This window comes from Drosophila albomicans, chromosome 3 (genome assembly GCF_009650485.2).
Source record: "Drosophila albomicans strain 15112-1751.03 chromosome 3, ASM965048v2, whole genome shotgun sequence".
Classification (NCBI taxonomy): Eukaryota; Metazoa; Arthropoda; class Insecta; order Diptera; family Drosophilidae; genus Drosophila; species Drosophila albomicans.
Window position 1 is genome coordinate 27,574,764 of NC_047629.2, and position 19,562 is coordinate 27,594,325.

At 43.7% G+C, this 19,562-nt stretch overlaps 8 protein-coding genes across 15 annotated transcripts; 3 read left to right on the forward strand and 5 right to left on the reverse strand.

Moving 5' to 3' along the window:
• Positions 1–95: 95 nt before the first annotated feature.
• LOC117568756 (insulin-degrading enzyme) lies at positions 96–4,452 on the forward strand. 8 transcript variants are annotated; one of them, XM_034249581.2, is made up of 14 exons: positions 96–274; positions 375–494; positions 583–705; positions 777–911; positions 974–1,473; positions 1,538–1,740; positions 1,798–1,883; positions 1,941–2,400; positions 2,461–2,811; positions 2,870–3,101; positions 3,158–3,364; positions 3,427–3,719; positions 3,778–3,987; positions 4,054–4,452. In XM_034249581.2, the coding sequence occupies exons 2-14, from the start codon at positions 415–417 to the stop codon at positions 4,297–4,299; spliced, it is 3,126 nt and encodes a 1,041-aa protein (XP_034105472.1). In that variant the 5' UTR covers positions 96–274; positions 375–414; the 3' UTR covers positions 4,300–4,452. The 8 variants fall into 8 exon arrangements, with proteins under 8 accessions (XP_034105472.1, XP_034105473.1, XP_034105478.1 ...); XM_034249582.2 differs by having other exon boundaries at positions 96–250; XM_034249587.2 differs by having other exon boundaries at positions 96–250; positions 398–494.
• On the reverse strand, positions 4,430–5,545 carry LOC117566518 (uncharacterized). Its single transcript, XM_034246059.2, has 3 exons — positions 5,287–5,545; positions 4,824–5,234; positions 4,430–4,764 (listed from the first exon to the last, which is right to left on the reverse strand). The coding sequence occupies exons 1-3, from the start codon at positions 5,501–5,503 to the stop codon at positions 4,430–4,432; spliced, it is 963 nt and encodes a 320-aa protein (XP_034101950.1). The 5' UTR covers positions 5,504–5,545.
• Positions 5,546–6,203: 658 nt separating this feature from the next.
• Positions 6,204–9,505, reverse strand: LOC117567738 (protein inturned). Its single transcript, XM_034247923.2, has one exon. The coding sequence runs from the start codon at positions 9,045–9,047 to the stop codon at positions 6,444–6,446; it is 2,604 nt and encodes an 867-aa protein (XP_034103814.1). The 5' UTR covers positions 9,048–9,505; the 3' UTR covers positions 6,204–6,443.
• A 73-nt stretch (positions 9,506–9,578) lies between these two features.
• LOC117567739 (protein FRG1 homolog) lies at positions 9,579–10,787 on the reverse strand. Its single transcript, XM_034247924.2, has 5 exons — positions 10,650–10,787; positions 10,401–10,589; positions 10,143–10,341; positions 9,877–10,076; positions 9,579–9,806 (listed from the first exon to the last, which is right to left on the reverse strand). The coding sequence occupies exons 1-5, from the start codon at positions 10,706–10,708 to the stop codon at positions 9,659–9,661; spliced, it is 795 nt and encodes a 264-aa protein (XP_034103815.1). The 5' UTR covers positions 10,709–10,787; the 3' UTR covers positions 9,579–9,658.
• LOC117567737 (tectonin beta-propeller repeat-containing protein) lies at positions 10,650–15,843 on the reverse strand. The gene is made up of 5 exons (XM_034247922.2): positions 14,619–15,843; positions 13,170–14,563; positions 12,851–13,114; positions 11,517–12,795; positions 10,650–11,459 (listed from the first exon to the last, which is right to left on the reverse strand). The coding sequence occupies exons 1-5, from the start codon at positions 15,702–15,704 to the stop codon at positions 11,421–11,423; spliced, it is 4,062 nt and encodes a 1,353-aa protein (XP_034103813.1). The 5' UTR covers positions 15,705–15,843; the 3' UTR covers positions 10,650–11,420.
• Positions 15,844–16,027: 184 nt separating this feature from the next.
• LOC117567740 (uncharacterized) lies at positions 16,028–16,720 on the forward strand. The gene is made up of 3 exons (XM_034247925.2): positions 16,028–16,048; positions 16,145–16,367; positions 16,432–16,720. The coding sequence occupies exons 2-3, from the start codon at positions 16,224–16,226 to the stop codon at positions 16,630–16,632; spliced, it is 345 nt and encodes a 114-aa protein (XP_034103816.1). The 5' UTR covers positions 16,028–16,048; positions 16,145–16,223; the 3' UTR covers positions 16,633–16,720.
• Positions 16,721–16,984: 264 nt separating this feature from the next.
• On the forward strand, positions 16,985–17,698 carry LOC117566982 (biogenesis of lysosome-related organelles complex 1 subunit 3). The gene is made up of 3 exons (XM_034246645.2): positions 16,985–17,135; positions 17,193–17,319; positions 17,381–17,698. The coding sequence occupies exons 1-3, from the start codon at positions 17,076–17,078 to the stop codon at positions 17,608–17,610; spliced, it is 417 nt and encodes a 138-aa protein (XP_034102536.1). The 5' UTR covers positions 16,985–17,075; the 3' UTR covers positions 17,611–17,698.
• On the reverse strand, positions 17,627–19,479 carry LOC117566981 (cell cycle checkpoint control protein RAD9A). The gene is made up of 4 exons (XM_034246644.2): positions 19,167–19,479; positions 18,885–19,111; positions 18,678–18,829; positions 17,627–18,622 (listed from the first exon to the last, which is right to left on the reverse strand). Exons 1-4 carry the CDS (start codon positions 19,198–19,200, stop codon positions 17,686–17,688), a joined length of 1,350 nt encoding a protein of 449 aa, XP_034102535.1. The 5' UTR covers positions 19,201–19,479; the 3' UTR covers positions 17,627–17,685.
• Between the last annotated feature and the right edge of the window lie 83 nt (positions 19,480–19,562).

The window sequence follows — 19,562 nt, forward strand, 5'->3', positions numbered from 1 at the left end:
CATACAATTCCCATATATTATCCATATTATTTACTTTAATTAATAAATATTTTGTTCATATACATCACATCTGTATTGACTTTATGGCTAATTTCACAAATATTTCTCATATACTGGTTTAAATTTTTGATTTAAAATATCAATGATTGCATTGCGAATAAAAATAGCAAGTATCATTCTCAAAATTTGTTGCAAGGTGGCAACTCTAAATCACAGATGTTTTGAATTGTTGGTGTTGTTGCGAAACAAGGTGCAATCATAAGTACATATTTTGGTAAAAATTCAAACAAACGTTGGCTTCGCAAATTGTTTAAGTTTGATTTGTATTCTTATCGTTTATTTCTTTATATTTCTATTCGCTTCCATAATGCCAGCTATACACTTTCCCCAACAATAGCTACATCGATCGGTCCTATGTTTGTCAGGCGAACGTATCTAACTCTTTCCACCAGCCGCAAATCGATTTTTGCGGTAACAGCTGATCTGAATCGAGCGTACGCGAATTGAATAAATAAACCTATATTAATAACATAATAAAACGTATTTTGTTATTGTTTGTCGTTGTCATTTTGCAATACACAGCAGCGGCATATCTTGCAGGAGCCACACATTATTTGGATATCGATTTGTATCATCAGCATCTGCGACTCCCAAGCCTAAAATGACGGTGCAAGTGAAACCTGACGAAATTAAACCAATTATTCGGTGAATTTTTTGCAAATCATGCTAATTACTATTTTTTATAAATCTAATGAATCATATCGAAACAATTGCAGCATAAACAACATCGAGAAATCGCAACAGGACACGCGCGATTATCGTGGACTTAAATTGGAAAATGGCCTCAAGGTATTGCTCATTTCCGATCCGACAACTGACGTGTCCGCTGCTGCACTATCCGTGCAGGTTGGGTAAGTATTTCATCTCTTCTATTCCATATTGTCCTACTATAAATGACGATTTTCTGTTGCAGTCACATGTCAGACCCAGAGGATTTGCCCGGATTGGCGCATTTCTGTGAGCACATGCTCTTCCTGGGCACCGAGAAGTATCCGCATGAAAATGGTTATACAACCTACTTATCGCAGAGCGGTGGTAGCAGCAATGCGGCAACATATCCACTCATGACCAAGTATCATTTCCACGTGGCTCCCGATAAACTAGACGGTGCCTTAGATCGTTTTGCGCAGTTCTTTATTGCACCATTGTTTACGTCCAGTGCAACGGAGCGTGAAATAAATGCAGTGAATTCGGAGCATGAGAAGAATCTATCGAGTGATCTGTGGCGTATCAAGCAAGTGCAGCGACATTTAGCGAAACCGGGACATGCGTACAACAAGTTTGGCAGCGGAAACAAGGCGACGCTCTCCGAAATCCCCAAGACAAAGGGCATCGATGTGCGCGATGAGCTGCTCAAGTTTCACAAACAATGGTATTCGGCCAACATCATGTGCCTGGCTGTCATTGGCAAAGGTTTGTAACTGCAGAAAACGTTAAGAATTTCAATAATTTAACAACTACTCTTTTAATTCCTTAGAATCTCTGGACAAACTGGAGGATATGGTCATTGAGAAGTTCTCCGAAATCGAAAATAAAAATGTAAAGGTGCCGGAATGGCCGCGGGAACCGTTTGCAGATGATCAGTATGGTCAAAAGGTGAAGGTGGTGCCTATTAAGGATGTGCGCTCGCTTACCATTAGCTTCACTACGGATGATCTAACGCAGTTCTATAAATCTGGCGTAAGATTTAATTTATTCCTAATAAAACTATAGATTAATATATAATTGTGATCGCAGCCGGACAACTATTTAACCCACCTTATTGGACATGAAGGCAAGGGCAGCATTTTGTCGGAATTGCGCAGACTCGGTTGGTGCAATGAGTAAGTTAAATGGAAGAGTATTGTATGCTCTGAATTAATGCTTTCATCTCTTTGCAGTCTTATGGCCGGACATCAGAACACACAGAATGGTTTTGGTTTTTTTGACATCGTAGTGGATCTGACGCAGGAAGGTTTGGAGCATGTTGACGATATTGTGAACATAATATTTCAATACTTAAGAATGTTACGTCAAGAGGGACCCAAAAAATGGATTTTTGATGAGTGTGTGAAACTGAACGAAATGCGATTTTGTTTCAAGGAGAAAGAGCAACCCGAGAACTTAGTCACGCACACCGTGTCGTCCATGCAAATATTTCCATTGGAGGAAGTTTTAAGCGCTCCCTATTTAAGTAATGAATGGCGTCCCGAATTAATTTGTAAGCTGCTCGAAGAATTGGTGCCCGAAAAAAGTAGAATCTCTCTAGTTAGTCAGAGTTATGAACAGTCCGTTGATCAAGTTGAGCCCTATTACAAGACGAAGTACGGGCTGGAGCGTATACCAGAGGCTACATTGAAGGTAATGCATTGATTTCGAATAGTTATGGTTCAGTAAATAATTTTTGGTCGTATCTTTCAGTGCTGGGGAAACTGTGAAGTCAACGAAAACCTACAATTATCACTGCCAAACAGTTTTATACCAAGCAACTTTGACATCGCTGAAGTTCCCAGTGATGCGCCTAAGCATCCCGAGATTATTATGGACACGCCCATTTTGCGTGTGTGGCACAAGCAGGACAATCAGTTTAACAAGCCAAAAGCCTGCATGACTTTCGACATGTCCAATCCGATTGCCTACTTAGATCCGCTGAATTGCAATTTAAACCACATGATGGTTATGCTAATCAAGGATCAACTTAACGAATACTTGTATGATGCGGAGCTGGCGAATTTAAAGCTCAGCGTCATTACCAAACCATGTGGCATTGATGTAAGTAATTAGCTAACTGAATTCAATTAGATTTAATTTGATTTTTCTCGGTTTGCAGTTTACCATTCGTGGCTTTAATGACAAGCAAGTTGTATTGCTTGAAAAACTGTTGGATCATTTGTTTAACTTCAACATTGACGAGAAGCGCTTTGACATACTCAAGGAGGAACACATTAGGTCGCTAAAGAACTTTAACGCTGAGCAGCCGTATCAACATTCCATCTATTATCTGGCCCTGCTCCTTACGGAGAATGCCTGGGCAAATGTAGAACTTCTAGACGCTATGGAGCGTGAGTTATTCTTAATTGATCTTAGCTAATTGCATTTATTAATTTGCAAATTGCAGTTGTGACCTACGATCGCGTGCTGAACTTTGCTAAGGAGTTTTTCCAGCGTCTGCACACTGAATGCTTTATCTTTGGCAATGTGACCAAGCAACAAGCAACCGATATCGCTGGACGCGTAAACAAACGTCTCGAGGAAACCAATGCCACCAAATTGCCCATTTTAGCCCGACAAATGCTCAAGAAACGAGAGTACAAATTATTGCCTGGTAATACAATTTGCAAGAATGTTGATTGATTGATTTATTAATATTATTTTTTTGTTGACCAGGCGATAGCTATCTGTTCGAAAAGGAAAACGAGTATCACATGAGCTCCTGCACACAGCTCTATATGCAGTGCGGGGCACAAACGGATCACACAAATATTATGGTCAATTTGGTGTCGCAGGTACTGTCGGAACCTTGCTACGATTGCTTACGCACAAAGGAACAACTGGGCTACATTGTCTTCAGTGGCGTGCGCAAAGTGAATGGATCCAATGGCATACGCATCATTGTACAATCCGCAAAACATCCTTCATTTGTTGAAGATCGAATCGAGAACTTCCTCGAGACGTATTTGGTAAGGACACTCTGTTCTATAACAAATAAACAATCGATCTAATATTATTTTTTATTAGCAAGTTATTGAGGACATGCCGCAGGATGAATTCGAGCGCCATAAAGAGGCTTTGATCGTTAAAAAACTGGAGAAACCGAAGAATATATTCCAGCAGTTTAGCCAATTCTATGGCGAAATTGCGTTGCAAACGTATCATTTTGAGCGCGAAGAGGCCGAGGTCGCAATTCTGCGTAAAATAACAAAATCTGATTTTGTTGATTACTTCAAGGTATCTTAAAAATGTTTATTAATCTTGTGTTGTTTGGGTACTCTAAATGAGTTATTGTTATTGCAGAGATTTATAGCAAAGGATGGTGATGAGCGAAGAGTTCTGTCGGTGCACATTGTTTCCACACTTAAGGATGCTAATACTGCCACTGCAAGCGCAGCGGACTCGAAGGATAATGTCAGTGAGGTGACGAACATGGATCGTCATAAGACAATCAACGATATTGTTGCCTTTAAGTCTTGCAAAGAATTGTATCCCATCGCAATGCCTTTCCTGGACATTAAGGCGAAGGGAGCACGCAGCAAACTTTAAAAGCCTGCATCGCAATTGTAATTTTAACTGACCCCCCTTGTATCCCCCTATCTCTTATTTTGCATTTTAAATGGTGTTTTGGTTGCTTTCATTAATTTTAAATAACAGTTTTGATTATATAGAATCCCAATCACAAATATAAAATAACTTGTATTAGCAGTGAGTTGTGACGCACATAATTGCTGCCCAAGAGCGCGCTATTCGGTATGGAGAATCCCATGTCGAGCTTGGTCAGTTCCTGTGAGCTAAGATCCTGAGTGCGTCGATGGGTCTGACTCTGATCGAGTAAGGAAATCTTATGCTTCAATGTCTCATGCTCAGCCCACTTCAAATGCTTCAACTGCCCGCCCATATCCAATATAATATTGTTCTCCTTCGATTTGGATGGATATGCCTGCGTTAACTGCAAATTGATCATATCGCGATGCAAATGCTGGAACGTGCACTGCAGCTGAACTGTGCGACCTGTGTAGGCAGATATTTAGGAGGATTGTTTTTGGCTACTGTTTACAATGAAAACTTGCCTCGAATGCTGAAGATGGGACTCTTCATGGACTCCGTCGATGCATTCGCAAAGTGCTCCGTAATGTTCTCCAGCTTCCAGTAATACGTAAACAATTTAAAATCCTCATCAGCCAGCATAGTATTATTGAATTTATCCACTTCTTCCTCCCGCTCTGGCGCACTCTCAAGTTGCTTCAGCAGTGGTTGAAGTTTCTTAGATGCAATCTCTTGGTTGGGCTTCACAGTGATCTGCTCAAACTTAAAGCGCTGCAGAGTGAAAGGCTTAATGATGCTGGGTGCAGGCACAATTGGAATGGCATTGCTGTCCTGTTCTTCTTGGACATCCGCTAGTTTCTTCAGTAATTCCTTGATTTCCCGCAATTCGCCGTACAACTTCTCCTCCAGATTGCGAAATGCGAGATTCATTTCATCTAAGGCGGCACCATTTAGTGGATGTTTTGTTTGAAAGTGCTTACAGCATACCTGATCCGCAGACTCCTTTCAGAGTCTTTGTGGTGACCGCTTCAGCAGATGCCTTGACCTCGCCGGCGTTGACGGTGCACACAGCTCTCTGCACCACGCTGGGCAGCTTATTGTTTGTTTCTTCAGTTCCATCCACATTTGGTTCTAGCTCATCGATGGCCAGAGATGAGGCTATGAGTAGCAGACAACATACCGTGCACAATAACCACTTGGGCATCTCCAGTTAGCAATTTCAATGACTCTGTTCCGTTGTTTGCGAGGCCACATTGACAACTGACAGATGGATGGATGTTTGGGCCCAAATGAGAGCATAAAACGTAGCTGACATTGTGGGAGTACGAACATAAATACGAATACACAGACAGTCGTGTATTTATGAAATGAAAATGTTTATAAATATGCGAGAGGGGCGCGTGTCGCCTCCGATCTTCTAAATTTAGTGCAAATGTTTTCGCCGCTCATTTTTTGAAAATATGAATGAAAGATATGGCGGAGAGCGCGCTGAATACACTCATATATCCAGCTGATCTGCAAATTAAATATGACAGCAAGTTCAAGAGCTGCATTCGTCTTGATAATACCCGGTAGACATTTCAGTGGTGGAAATAGAATGTTGTTTCTTGTAAAGCTTTTAGCATTTATGCACAATATCGGTAGGAAATATTAATAAGAAACATCCATACAAATCTTCAACTTTCCAAAGGGAAGTTCAAAGATATTTTTTTTTTTTATTTAACGTATTTTTCCGATAATCGAAGTAATAGTTATATAGCAATTAAAAAAAAATTGGTCATCACATTTGTATTTAATTATTATTAAACTCAAATTTAGTGACCAATTTGTTAAAATATGTATCAAAAATAAAAGTAAGGTTTTAACTTTTAATTAAAATTATAATTTGTCTTCAAGTAATTAATATTATTTTATTTGAATAATACATAAATAATTCGTTACAGGTCCTACTCATTTCAGAACTCATTAAACTATTCTCACTAAATTTAAATATTTGAATTAAAGTATTCCTTAAAAACACGGATAAAATTCTGAATCGGCAAGAAATATACATACATTTGTCAGAAAATCATTAATACATTGCACCCCAAGAAAGAATTATTTTTAAAAGTTTTAACAAATTAATCCATTAATTATTGCAGCAGTTAGCCCATCGAGAAGAAGGACAAGCGGAATGCCAATTCCACCATATTCTGAGGCACTTCGGGACGATGACAAACGTATACTTCCTTAGCGGGTGATTGAAAGAGTCTTCCGACCACCACAAAGCGAACGCCAGCCTGATCCTTGCCCGCATTTGCCACCTCTAAGGTGATGCCATGTTCCTTGATCATGGTTATATCATGCCCAGTGGTGCTTCTTGCACCTGTGGATTCAGTCAGATGCCTGCGATGCAGCTTCGAGCGTTCCAGCACCAAGTGAATCGTGTGACAAGCCCTGCGCATCTCGGACAGATATGGAAAGCTCTCGGGAGTCGCGGTAAAGGGGCAGAGCACCACCCCATTAGCCATGTCCACGTAGACATAGTGCCACACGGAATTCTTCCAGCCGGCGGATATTTTGACGGGCAGCACATTGTTGATCTCCTTCCACAGCGATGTGGTTATCTGGCTTTGTGTCTCCGCATTTAAATTGAGTCCATAGTGCAGTGGATGCTGCTCCGCAAAGTTTTCCCAATCGGAACCGCTATCGGAGTCATCAGCGGGCGTCAAGCGACGACGGGAGATGTCATCCTCACTGGGCGTGAGGCTGTGTATAGAGGAGCCGCCCAGCGAAGAGCATAACTGTGCCTCATCATCATTCCCTGATGCAGAGTGGGCAACGGTCAATTTGGGTTTGAGAAACGATTCCAGTTTACCATTTGCTTCCTGCTCTTCGCCAGCTTGCTCGATCTTCAGCTGATCTAATACCTCAGGACGTTTATTGGAGACGGACCAGAATTTGGCCAACGATTCAATGCCGCACTGAATGAGATGATCCAAAGTCTCTTGGATCTCTTCGATGTAGAACAGCGAAGGCGGCACCGAGCCGTAAGCCTCCATTTCGGGCTCATCCACATACATCTTGAGGATGACGGTCAGGATGAGATGACTGCGCGAACAGACGGTGAGAAAATAACGACCAGTGGCATTGGCCAGCACAATCTCCTCCCAGACGTACAGCTCACGCACACGAACACCAGGAGCAGCGCCAATAAAGTCAAATATACCACGACAGCGTAGAAAGAGCTCCACATTGGAGCGCACCTCGGCGGGCAGGAGACTGGCTAGCAGAAAGTGATCATAGTACAAGGCGCAGCCATAGATGAAGAACTCGCGATGCGTGGTCAACGGCTCATCGTTCCAGTTGCGATAGTCCATGGCTTCCATTTCGCTAAGTGCATCAAAAATACGCAATTGCGCCTCCTTGGGCAGCGGCAGATTGCGCGACTCCTGCAGCAGTTGTTCGAACTGTAGCTCACCGCGTTGCTGGGCCAACAAACGACACCGCTGGATGCCACAAAAGTGACGCAGGAACAACCGCAAGCCACTCGAGCCGTCGTCGGCGGTGGCAAAGTTGTCCAAATTGAGTCCGGGCAGCGAGAAACGTATGTAGCCAATGAGCTCATCCGATCTCAAGCTGCTTTCGGCGGCGCTGTACAACTCGGCGGCGTAGGCGAACAACACCAAGAAACCGTTCAGCCGACGATAGTTGACATAGTAGGAGACCTGCTCCACCAGCAGACGTGACGTCAGCGGCTCCGTCTGCAGCTCGTTAAGCACCGAGGACAATGTAAGAAAACTGCCTCTAGCCTTGTACAGAAAGTTGGTGACCGCAGACTCGGGATAATAGTAGAGCGAGTCCTTGTGCTGATCCTGTTGATAGCATTCCGGGGGCAGCAACAGCATGCCGAAGGGTGTCAATGAGTCCGGCACAGCAGCGGAGGCGGGCAGCAGCTGCTCGAACTGCTCGGCGAACATGGCAAAGTTCAGCAGCTTGCGCACCTGCTGCACCTGAGGCATACCCAAGGATTCTTCAGTTGCATCGGCTGGGCTTACTGTGCTGGTGCCCTGAAAGGCCAGACAGACCTGTGTGGGCTCGAGGAACTGCTGCAGCAGCTCGTCCACATTGCTGGCATAAAGCTCGATGCCATTGAGAGACTTGAACCAATCGCCACGCTTAATGCTGTGTTGCATGGCGCTGATGTCGTGCACAAAGCTGTCGACCATCAGGCACTCGGGCTGATCCGGAAAGGGTAGCACACGAAAGCCCAAAATAGACTCCACTGCGGTGGAGCGGCGGCCAAAGCGGAAGCGATCTGTTGCCGTTATAACCAGCTCCAATTGCTTGGGATTGTCGTGTGAATTCTTGATGTCGGCAAAGCGGAACAGCGCGTTGTTGGAGTTACAATTGCTGCTGTCTGCTGGCTCGGGCTGTGGCCCGCTATTATTGTTGCCATTGTGTTGATGTTGCTTGCCCTGTTGGCCTCTATTCTGCTGCTGCCGCCGTGTTGTCTTTTTTCCCAGGCGCAGCGAACGACGCAGCAGCTCTCCGCGTCTGTCTGTGGCATTTGTCTTGACACTGGGCACATATTCGGCATAGAATAGGCTGCCGTCTTCGGCCACGTACTCCTCCCAATTGACCAAATCGCTGCCATCGCTGAACGAGCTGTTAAGCGACGAACTGGATGTCGAATAAGTCTCCGAGGCGTCTAGACCAAGTCTGTGTCTGTCCGAGGCCAAAGACATTCCTCCCTGCGACTTACGCATCTCTAATATAAATATAAACAATCTAAATCGATTAAAAAATTATTATTTTTTTGTTTAGCGTATCGTTCTGCCTTGGCTCACAAACAAATTGCAACTGAATCTTAGGCTCAATCTCTCGTAACTTGGCCTTTTGTGCTCTTTGAAAACCGGTTTGAGTTTGTGCTACCTGCTCTTCGCCGTTCTCTTGAGCATTTCACTTTACAGCTAGCGAGAAACTCTGCGATCATTGTTTAGAATTCCGATCGACCTCAAGTGTGGGACAATTGTTGGTTCCTATGTTAACTGTTCGAGTTTCAAACGAAATTAACTCTGCTTTAATGTCAGCTATTATTTTGATTTCCAATCCCATTTTAAACTTCGATCTAAAATGTATTTTTCCAAATAAAACTTGGCTTTAAATATCCAATCGGAGTTAAGGCTGTTAAACTTTAAAAATTCTCTTTAAATTTGTTTCCTTTCCCGTTGTGATCAGATTCTTCTTGGATTTCTCTAAAATTTTCACAATTCTGTCGAAATCTTGATACAATTTCGAGTGCGTTGCTTTAAAACATTAATTAGTTGCTCTTATATTTTCTTTTAAACTACATTTATTACATTGTTAAAGTCACGCATTACTTGCAATAGCGATCTGCTTTCATTTTGCTGCGCCTGTCCAAAAGTGTTTCATGCAAAAGTCCTTGAGCCTTTGCTTCCTCCAGCTCCTTGATATTGTTTTTGCTTATCCGCATTTTCTTGTCTTGGAACTTTTGAAACTTTTTGCTATAACATCAAGCAAAAAATACAATTCAAATCGATAATTCAATTAATTTTTGTTTTAAGGAATACATACACATAATTTCTCTCCACTTCTCCTAGGTCGCCTTTCTCTTCCTTGGGCTGTTCGTCCACAACAATATCCCGAGCTGCATTTGTACGAACTCGGCAGATTTCTTGGTCTCCCACCTTTTTGCGGAGTGCTACACAAGCATCGTCCTCTGGATCTATGGACATGAAGTGACCCGTCTCCGATAGCAATGCCATTTTCTTACCCTATAATAGAGAAAGATTAGCCATTCATTAGATAATAGTGCAAATAATTTATTCAACAGAAATTACCTCAAAAACTGGCTCCCATTGCTCCATGGAACCAACAGCCTCAGAGCGTCCAGTCACCATGCCATCTTTCTCAATTTTAACATACTTTCCATAGCCAGATTTAAAAGAGACCTTGCGGTCATTGATTGGAAACGCTGTGAATATCTCTTCTGGATCTGGACCGTCACCTTGATTGTGTGGAGCGCCCAGCGTAAACAATCTACGAATTATATTTTCTTAGAAACTTCAAGTATTTCGTTGCTTTGGTTGCCGACATACCCATTGTCCAACGCCTTTAAGTAACAGCGGTCCCCAAACTCTATGGCCACCGCGCCGACAATATTAGTTGCCGCTGTAGCTGTCCACCAACCGCCATGCTGAATTGCATCTTCGTCAACAACTGTCTTGCTACGTTTGGGTACATCGTCGTCGTTGTGTTCCTTTTCCTTCTTGCGTTTCTTACTTTTTCTATAAACAAACAAAATTGGGGTTTATCTTTAGCAATACGCTTTAATAATATACACTTACTTGGGTTTCTCTCCCTTTAAAACTAATTTTTTAATGCGTACATTATCATAATCGGCCATAATTCACAAGATTTATTTTTTAAACAAATTACTATTGCAGGCTTGTTTTGATACTAGTCAGTGTGGCCGTTAAATGAATATGAAAATATACCACATTTAAACTTGCCTTCCAATCAAAACGATTACGATAAATGCAATCACAAGTAGTGAAAGTTATCGTTAATTATAAAAAATTTCCAATTAGCCTGGCGCCCGCCAAATATGATTTATTTTGAAATATTCATTCAACATACAATATATGCCACCACTGGGGAAATCAAAAAGCGTATGAAATATATATGTATATATATAGTTATACAAAGTTTGTAAATCTAAGCAATGTATTATGCAAAAGCTGTATAAATACATGTCAGGTTCGCTAGTTGAATATAAATAATAAATATAATAATTTAAATTAGACTTGGCTGTCGAATGGATGCACATAACTTAGACTTAGCTCTATTAATAATTAAATAATTTAAAATTATAAGGAAGTATGAGGCTGAGAATATCAATATAAAATAAATTTAGTTGATTACAGAATGTATCGTAAAGGAATAATTTTTGTAGATTATTCGCAAATTAAGAATAATGTTTTGACTAAACATCCTATGTGCATCCAAGACAATGACTGTTCCTATAAATATGCACAACTTTATTACCCATTTCGTACCCATATTGGGTAACTGGGAATATATACACATATAAATACTGAAAGCGGAATGCAGTATGGTTACATATAACCCTCCACAGACACATGTTGCCACTGGCCCTGTAATGAAACACAAATTTTATTTAAAGTTACAATTGTGTAGGTACTACAACTTACTGCAATGCCGAGATTCCATCCAGCTCCTGCTGGATTCTCTTTGGTTATGCCGCATCGCCGACAAACGACGCCATTTAGGGATATAGCCCAGACTTCTTTGCCAACTGATACGGATCTAAAGCCACAGTGTGTTTCCGTGTGTGGCGGAACATTGGCAGCATTTGGAAGAAATTGCCAATGCGATCCTTCGGGGAATGTGCGAGTGATCTCCTTGCGCACTGCCAACCGTTGCTGGTTGTCCAATGCCCAGATACCAGCACGACCCACACTAATAGCCTTAAAAGTAACGCCCGGTGGGGCCTCCACCTGTTGCCAAGCGTCGCCACATGGATTGAGCTTATTGACGCCAAAGCGATAGAAGATCATGCCATTCCTGGCAACCGCCCACACTTGTCCTGTTGGCGACACGCTAATGCCAATCAGCGGCTGATCGCTAACAATGTGCTCCCAGCTATCTCCGCGTGGGTTCAATGTGGTAACGCCATGTCGAATTAAAACATCGCCATTCGAGGCAATGGCCCAAGCTGCCACGGGCATATCCTCTACATTAAGCGCGCTGTCTACATCGTCGTCCAACACCTGTAAGGCAGCATCAAGTATCTTGGAATGGCTGAGCTCTTGCCAAGGTCCGCTGCTGCTAAGCCTGCACTTTTTCATCCAACGTCGTCGTCGCACACAATCCGTCAGCTTCTTGTGCGCATGGTAGTTAGCCGGAAAGTCGATGGCATATTGCCAACCTTCCTTATCAGCGCCACCAGGAATGTTATAGTCAATGGCCCAGTCGGAGATCCATTCGCAGTGCGTGGACAGCAGCTTGGTGTGCTCCTTGCTACGCTTTTGTCGTCCAGTGGCATCGCTCCACATATGTCTATCGGTGGGCAAGCTCTTGGCAGTGAAGCCACTAATAGGATTCCAGCGTTGATTCTCATACACATAATAAGTGTGTGTATCGATCATGGTATTAATTTTGCCCGATCCCTCAAGTCCTTTGAGAAACATGCCGCCCCAGCCGCCATTATACGCCCAAGCTGTATTATCGCAAGCAATGCCCCAGACAACATCGACGCCACTGTTGTAGACACGCTTAACATGGCCACCCATTTGTCGCCAGTGCATCTGCTGCATCGACACAATCAGCGAGGGCGAACGATACACGACATTGAAGAGCTTAACGCGTCCACTGACATAAAGACAAGTGACGGCGGCGGGATCAGTGCGATATTTGTAGTCGGCGTAGAGCGCATTGTTGACTACTATCTGATACTGATTCTGAAGAGCTCTGCAAAACGATTTTTAAGTACTGATAAATTTAAAAATAATCTTTGATGACTCACCTAATTTTAACAGTGAAACTAGCGCCAGGTGCAAATACCATGCGATCGTTCCGTATTTCATCGAGCCACTCCGAGTCAACCATGGAATTGAGTACTGTTGTGCGCTCATTGAAACGTGGATTCAAATGCATGGCAATCACACGATACTTCTCCACACGATGAGGCAATGCCTTGATATTCGAATGGCACTGCAAATCGAAGCGTATTTGATCGGCATCATCGTACACACAGCCAGTGATTTCCAGTTCGCTGCCACAAGGCATGCTAGAAAAGAATTCAGGGATTAATAGACTTATGGTTTACACTTTAGATTGCCTACCCATTGTAGAGCGTGTTGTAGTAGGGCGTCTCGCAGGTGGACAGATCCATGCGTTCCACGTAGTGACAGTTTCCACTATCGGTTTTCTCCAGTTGCTGCGCCTTCATGTTGGCCGCATCAAAGACAAACACATCACCCAGATCGCTGGTCAGCCAGATGGCATTGCTCGCCGGCTTGCCCATTAGCATATTGATTTGGCTGCACACCGACGACAAGTGCGATAACCAATCCTCCATTTCGGCATCGCCGGCAAACTGCAGCTTGACGGGACTGAAATTGATAGGCAGATGCACTGCGTGTATGGCCAGACGTGGCGCGCCCGGTTCACTGCAGCACTGCACACACGTAATATCCGAGAGCGTGAACTGTATCTTGGTGGCAGCTCCATCAGGGCTGAGCACCGTGAAGGTACCGGAATCGCTGTCGGTGGTGCTGTCGCTTCCCGTGCCTGTACCGCTTACCCACTCCAGCTCAACGATGCAGTCGTCGTAGTCACCAGCTGGATGCTGATAGCGAGCATCAGCTGATTTCACCCAAGAGGTGAGCTCCACGGCCTTCTCGAAGTGCGTTACCTGCTGCAACTTGGCCAGACTGAGTTGGCGTTGCTTGAGCTTGTCGAGTATATCGTTGCGCCACATGGGATTCGCCTCGGCTTTGCCGTCGTTCGCCAAGTGGTCGTTGAACCAATTGGGTATGTTGTTGACATCAACGGTGACGGCGCCCGTTGCAATGCAGCTCCACATTACCGCACACTCGGTCCAAAACTGTGAGCCATTGTGGTCGTCATCTTCGCCTAGGAAGGCATCAGATCCATGCGTGGATTCCGACTCAAATACAGCCAAATCGCTTTCCGGATGCGCCTCCGTGCCCACAACAGAGCCAACGCTGCGCACTGGAGACCAGGCGCGTGGATTCTTCAGCTGTGTCTCGAACTTGCCGGTGATCTCGGCAATGTCTGCAGCAGGTGCACTGGAGGCATGCGAGGAGGTTTCTCGCAAGGCTGTGGCACGATGTTTCTGCCGCTCATTCAAATTAAGACTGCCAATTGTGGGCGGCGAGTCAGCGTTGAGCTTCCAACGCTCATTCTTCAAGCGATTATTGAGACCATTGCTGAGGGATGCATTGCTGTGGTTGCTGACGGTTTCAATGACAGCACACGTCTCCACCACGCCCTTCTCTTTTTCCTTCGAATACAGATTGGAGAAGCTTTGATGTTTGGAACCGGGCGTGGAGCTGCTGCCTCCACTCTTACGTGACACAATGGACAAGGAACTGGAGGACCGACTTATTTGCATTGAACACTGTATCTTCAGCCACTTCTTGCCGGTGGGATCCGCTGCACTGACGCCAGATCGATAGTAAATGGCGCGATCAGCTGCGCCAATAGCAAACACCTGTTGAAAGAGTGGAAGATTAAATGGAGCACAGCAAAAGGTACACTGCCATTACCTGATCATTAGGAGCCACCGAGATCATTGATAGATTGCCTACCATTTCCACCCAGCCTCTGCCTATGGCGGCATCCTCACTTATGCCTGCCGCATCGCCTTTGATGCCACGTCGAAACCACGCATGATTATCGTTTGTAATGCACCACACGGCATCGGTGCCCACCGAGATCTGAACAATACGCAGTCCACGCGGCGTATCCGATTGCGAACTTGTAGCAACTGGTGATTTGACATCTAGCCATGCCTCGCCCGACAGGTTGTCCCGAGTTATCCCCGTGCGCACAATAACGCGACCATTGTAGAGCACAGCCCAAACCAGGCCAGTGGGACCTACGCTAATTTGGGCGAGCTCGCTTCCAGTGGGAGTATTGATGGCAGTCCAGCGCAGACCTTCGGGAGCAAACTGTGTGACACCAGTGCGAAACATGGCACGACCATGAGCCGTTATGGCCCATACGCAAAGAGTGCCAACTCGAGCATTGGGTACGTGGGTGCCTCCGATGGCTACATCGATGAAGGGCTCCTGTGTAGGATCCTTGTGCAATGGAGCGACGGCACACCAGCTATTCAGCGCCGCATAGCGTCGAAAGCGTATCCACTTGCGACGCCTCACATACGAGTTCCATGACTTTTTGGCTGAATAGGATGCTGGGAAATCCAGTGCATACATCCAGCCATCCTCGGCTAATTGCTGGCCATCGAGTTCGAGATCCAAATGCCAATCACCATCCCACTGCCAGGCCATGGAAGGCAAACGTATCTTGTCGACGCTCCGTTCGACGCTGCCATCAACATTCGAGTAACGATAGCGATCGGTGGGCAGTAGCGTCTTCGAGAATCCCTCGATGGGCAGCCAACGTTCGTTCTCATAGGATTCCTCTTTGACACGAATGGGCACATCGAGTCCATGCACATGCACATACACCTGCCGATCGCCACCAATGGCCCACATATAGTTGGGCACAGCACTGATTTTCTTGAACTCCAATCCAAGATAGGGGAATTCGCGCCATCCACTTGAGCTTGTGGACAGCGTGTGAACGCGGCCCTCGCTGCTGGTAGCGAACAGTAAGCTGCTGGGCATGGCGGAGTGTTTTTTTTTTTTTGTTCTTTTTAACTAAACTTCTTTCGCTACAACAGTCTTTCTTTGTGTTCCATTGTGGGTGGCACGCATTTACCAAATAATTGATTTTCCGTTCAAGTTGATTTAATACTGCCACACTGTCAAACAACTGATAACAGCTGATTGGCGAGATGGCAACTCTGCAAGTGAAATATCTTATTAGAATTATAGTAAGTAAAAGCACTGTCTTGCTCGATATATTTCAACAGCAAAAAAAGTTATCTATATAACATTAACATAATATAATATAGTACCAATCCAGACAGCACACATTTATTTAACATGTTCAGTGTAACCACTAAATTGTAAGTAAACTATCGCTTATCGATGTAACGGTGGCAACGCTAAAAGCCACGCAATGTTTACGTATAGAGCGTCATAAATTAACATTTTCCCCACAGCTTACTTTGCACTCGCATTCATTCGACGCCTGATTTTCAGGCGTTATCAACCTTCTCCAAGAAATTCCCGTTTCCTTTTATGGGTTTAGTTGAGAGTGTGCTAAAAAAACCTACAGTCAATATGGATAGCGTTGAAGCTCAATTTGTGCGCGATGCCGTTGCCAACAACAAGGTGACAATCTTCAGCAAAACGTATTGCCCTTACTGCACAATGGCCAAGGAGGTAAGCGAATAGTTAGTGTTGTAAAATCAATGCTTTAATCTAATCGAATTTGTAAAATTAACAGCCGTTCCGCAAGTTGAATGTTAACGCTTTGATTATTGAGCTGGATAACCGTAAAGATGGCAATGAGATTCAATCTGTTTTGGGCGAAATGACAGGCGCTCGCACGGTTCCCCGCGTCTTTATAGATGGCAAGTTCATTGGTGGAGGCACAGATATTAAGCGCATGTATGAACTGGGAACACTGCAAAAATACTTTGAATAATTTTAATAATTACTATTACTAGTTAATTGTGGTGTAATTTAAAAGAAATTTGTTGTAAAATAAATTTCTTTTTTCAATATTTTCCTTACTTGCATCTATGTGTCACTTTTGCTCTTTGGGAAAACCAACGACGAGTCAGTTTACAAATGTAAAACAGTGAGTAATTATGTGATTTCAGATATTGTTCATAAATCTATTTGTGTTGATGGTGAAATCATATTTATAAATAATAAATAAAATATATATACAAAGAATGTGAAGATAAATATTTTTTTGTTTTGATCTACAAAAATCGGCACTTTAAACTGCCGCCACACTGCATATCGACTTGCCCATATAAATCGGAATTTAGTCGATAAATCGAGACGTAGTCGAAATAATTGCTTATTGGATCTGTCAAATGTAAATAAACAAATTGGAAGAATAAATAGAGATTTTCAATTATGACTGATGTGGTGCGCGGTGAAGCTCCTGAATCGGACGAGGAGCAAGACAAGCAAGAGGCAATTGAGCTATGAAAATTAAAACATTGAATTCCACTAAATAACTAGTATCTGCAGATATTCGCAGCTGAAGTTTCTGGAGAAGCAACCGAAGAGGAAGAAGATGAAGACATCTATGAGAAGCCAAGTAGGGCGAGTGTAACTGCTTCCATCTACCGAAACAATCTACTACAACGTAAACTAAGTATGCGCCAAACACGTAAATAATAATGTAATTATTAATTTGCCTTCACAATTACCTGCAGTTGAGAGCAATATTGATATTTGGAGATCGCTGACAGCGTTCACACGCAGTTTTGTGGTGAACGCATCCAAACAGCTGTTGAACACGGATCAAATGCTCATCAAATCGCAGGTATCCTTGCAATCGGCACACACAGCCTTGCAACAGGCTCAAAGGAACACAGCACAATTGCAATCCCGCACATCGGCAGCATTAACGAGCAGCTTTCTGCCCGTCATCCAAATAGATTAATCAACTCAACGCAATCAGAACAATGAATGGGACAATTTATGAAATTTGTTATAAATACAGACGAACAAAACTAGGCTAATCCTCGGTATCCGAATTGGGAGCATACACTTGACTATTGGGTGATGGCTCGCGTGGCACATATGTGTTTTGAAAGCAACGTGAGAAAATCGTGCGCAACTTGTGCCTTTGTTCACGTTCCGGCGACTGTGGTATGCTTTCGTCTTCCTCCTCTGCGTCATTGATTTTTTCAGGCGGCAACACTGTGGGCGGCGCCTCCTCCGTCTCAAAGAAGTAAACTTCAGTGCTGTTCGGTGGATATGCCTGGCTAGCTTGTGCTGCCTCTGACACAGCCAACAGCAAGGCTTCTTCGTCAGCCTCCTCTTCAACCACATCCACAGTATCGCCATCGGCCAACAGTCTTGCTGGTTGTACGGATGGAGCTTCGGATGGACGAGGTGGGCGATGCTCACGGAATTGAAAAACTGACGCATCCTCGTCCGATATTACAGTGGTATTTTCAGCAAGCCGACGTTTCTGTTGCACTGTGGGTCCTGGTGTGCTGCTTTTCCGCTTCTGAGCCACACTGGGCAGATCAGCCTCGCGAATCTCGCGCTGACAGTAGTCCTCAGAAAAGCTAACGTCATCGGGTGACAGCGTGGACAGAATTAGTATACATTCAATCTCGGCATGCTTCTTAATCTTAAGCAGAAAGGGACTTCCTGCATCATCAAACTCTATTGACATTTCAGCGTTTAGAGCTTCTGCAAAGAGCAGAAAAGCGCGAAATTCTTTGATGCAGAATGTAATCACGGCTTCTTGGGCCACTTGATAGTGCGAAAATTCACTGGGCTTCAATTTCAGCTGTGATCGCATGAATTTATCATTTACACGCGCGCCTTCGATGTAGTTTTTGGCCGACAAGCTGTCAGGTTTGGCCTCCAGGGTCAATTCCTCCTCCGAGGCAATGAAACTGTTCGATATTTCCATAAACAATTTGAAGTCTCCACGTATGCTGTAAAAATGTTAATATTTATAAATACATTACACAAAAGGAAGTTAAGGCTTACCAATTCACGCTTTGATCTGTGGGCACAGCTGAAGTGATGTTCTGTTCATCCACAATAGAGAGCAGTGCTTGCTTTGTAGTTTCTAACTTGCAGCGCAGCTTAACTTGAAACTTGGTGCTATTATTTACAACGCTTAGCTCACAGTGCTCCACCTACAATATTTATTTTATTAAAATAAGTTTATTCCAACCATTTCTCTTAACTTACCTGCTTCATATTGCGGAAGACGCCCAGACACGACTTCATTGCAATTTTACAGTAGCAATCGCCGCTGGGAGGCATCTGAAATGTATCAAACATTGCGCGACTGAAACGTATACTGCCCACAGCCGATTGTGTGGCATTAATAGTGCGCATCTGTAATCCTTGGCCATCAGCCTCAATGAACAATTCCTTGCCCACTTTGGAGAGCGATTGTATTGCCTTTGCAAGGACTAATATAAATGAATTAATTAATTAAAGCAACAACATGACATTTGTATAACTTACCGCGCGCATTGCTTCCTTCTAAGGTGCACTTCATCGATTGAAAATCAGTAAAAACACTTTATTCTATTTACGATTTCCGCGCGCTTTCGTTTATAAACAAAGAGCACAAGTCAGCTGTTTGGTGAGAAGAACATGTTAGGCTCATCCCAGGAGCTGTTTGACATTGTTCTAGTTCATGGTTAAGAACATTGCTGGTTCCGCTTAACTTTACTTGCAAGGAACTGGTAACGCTAGCCGTCAGCCAGCAAACAAACTGTTATTCAAACAATTCCGCAAATGTTCATAAATTGAAGTAACCAAGCTTTCTTAACTTAAAATAACATATTTTAATATCCGGTCATACTGTTTCAGAACAGCTGTTAAACTTCTGTGGGTTTATAAACGGCATTTACATGC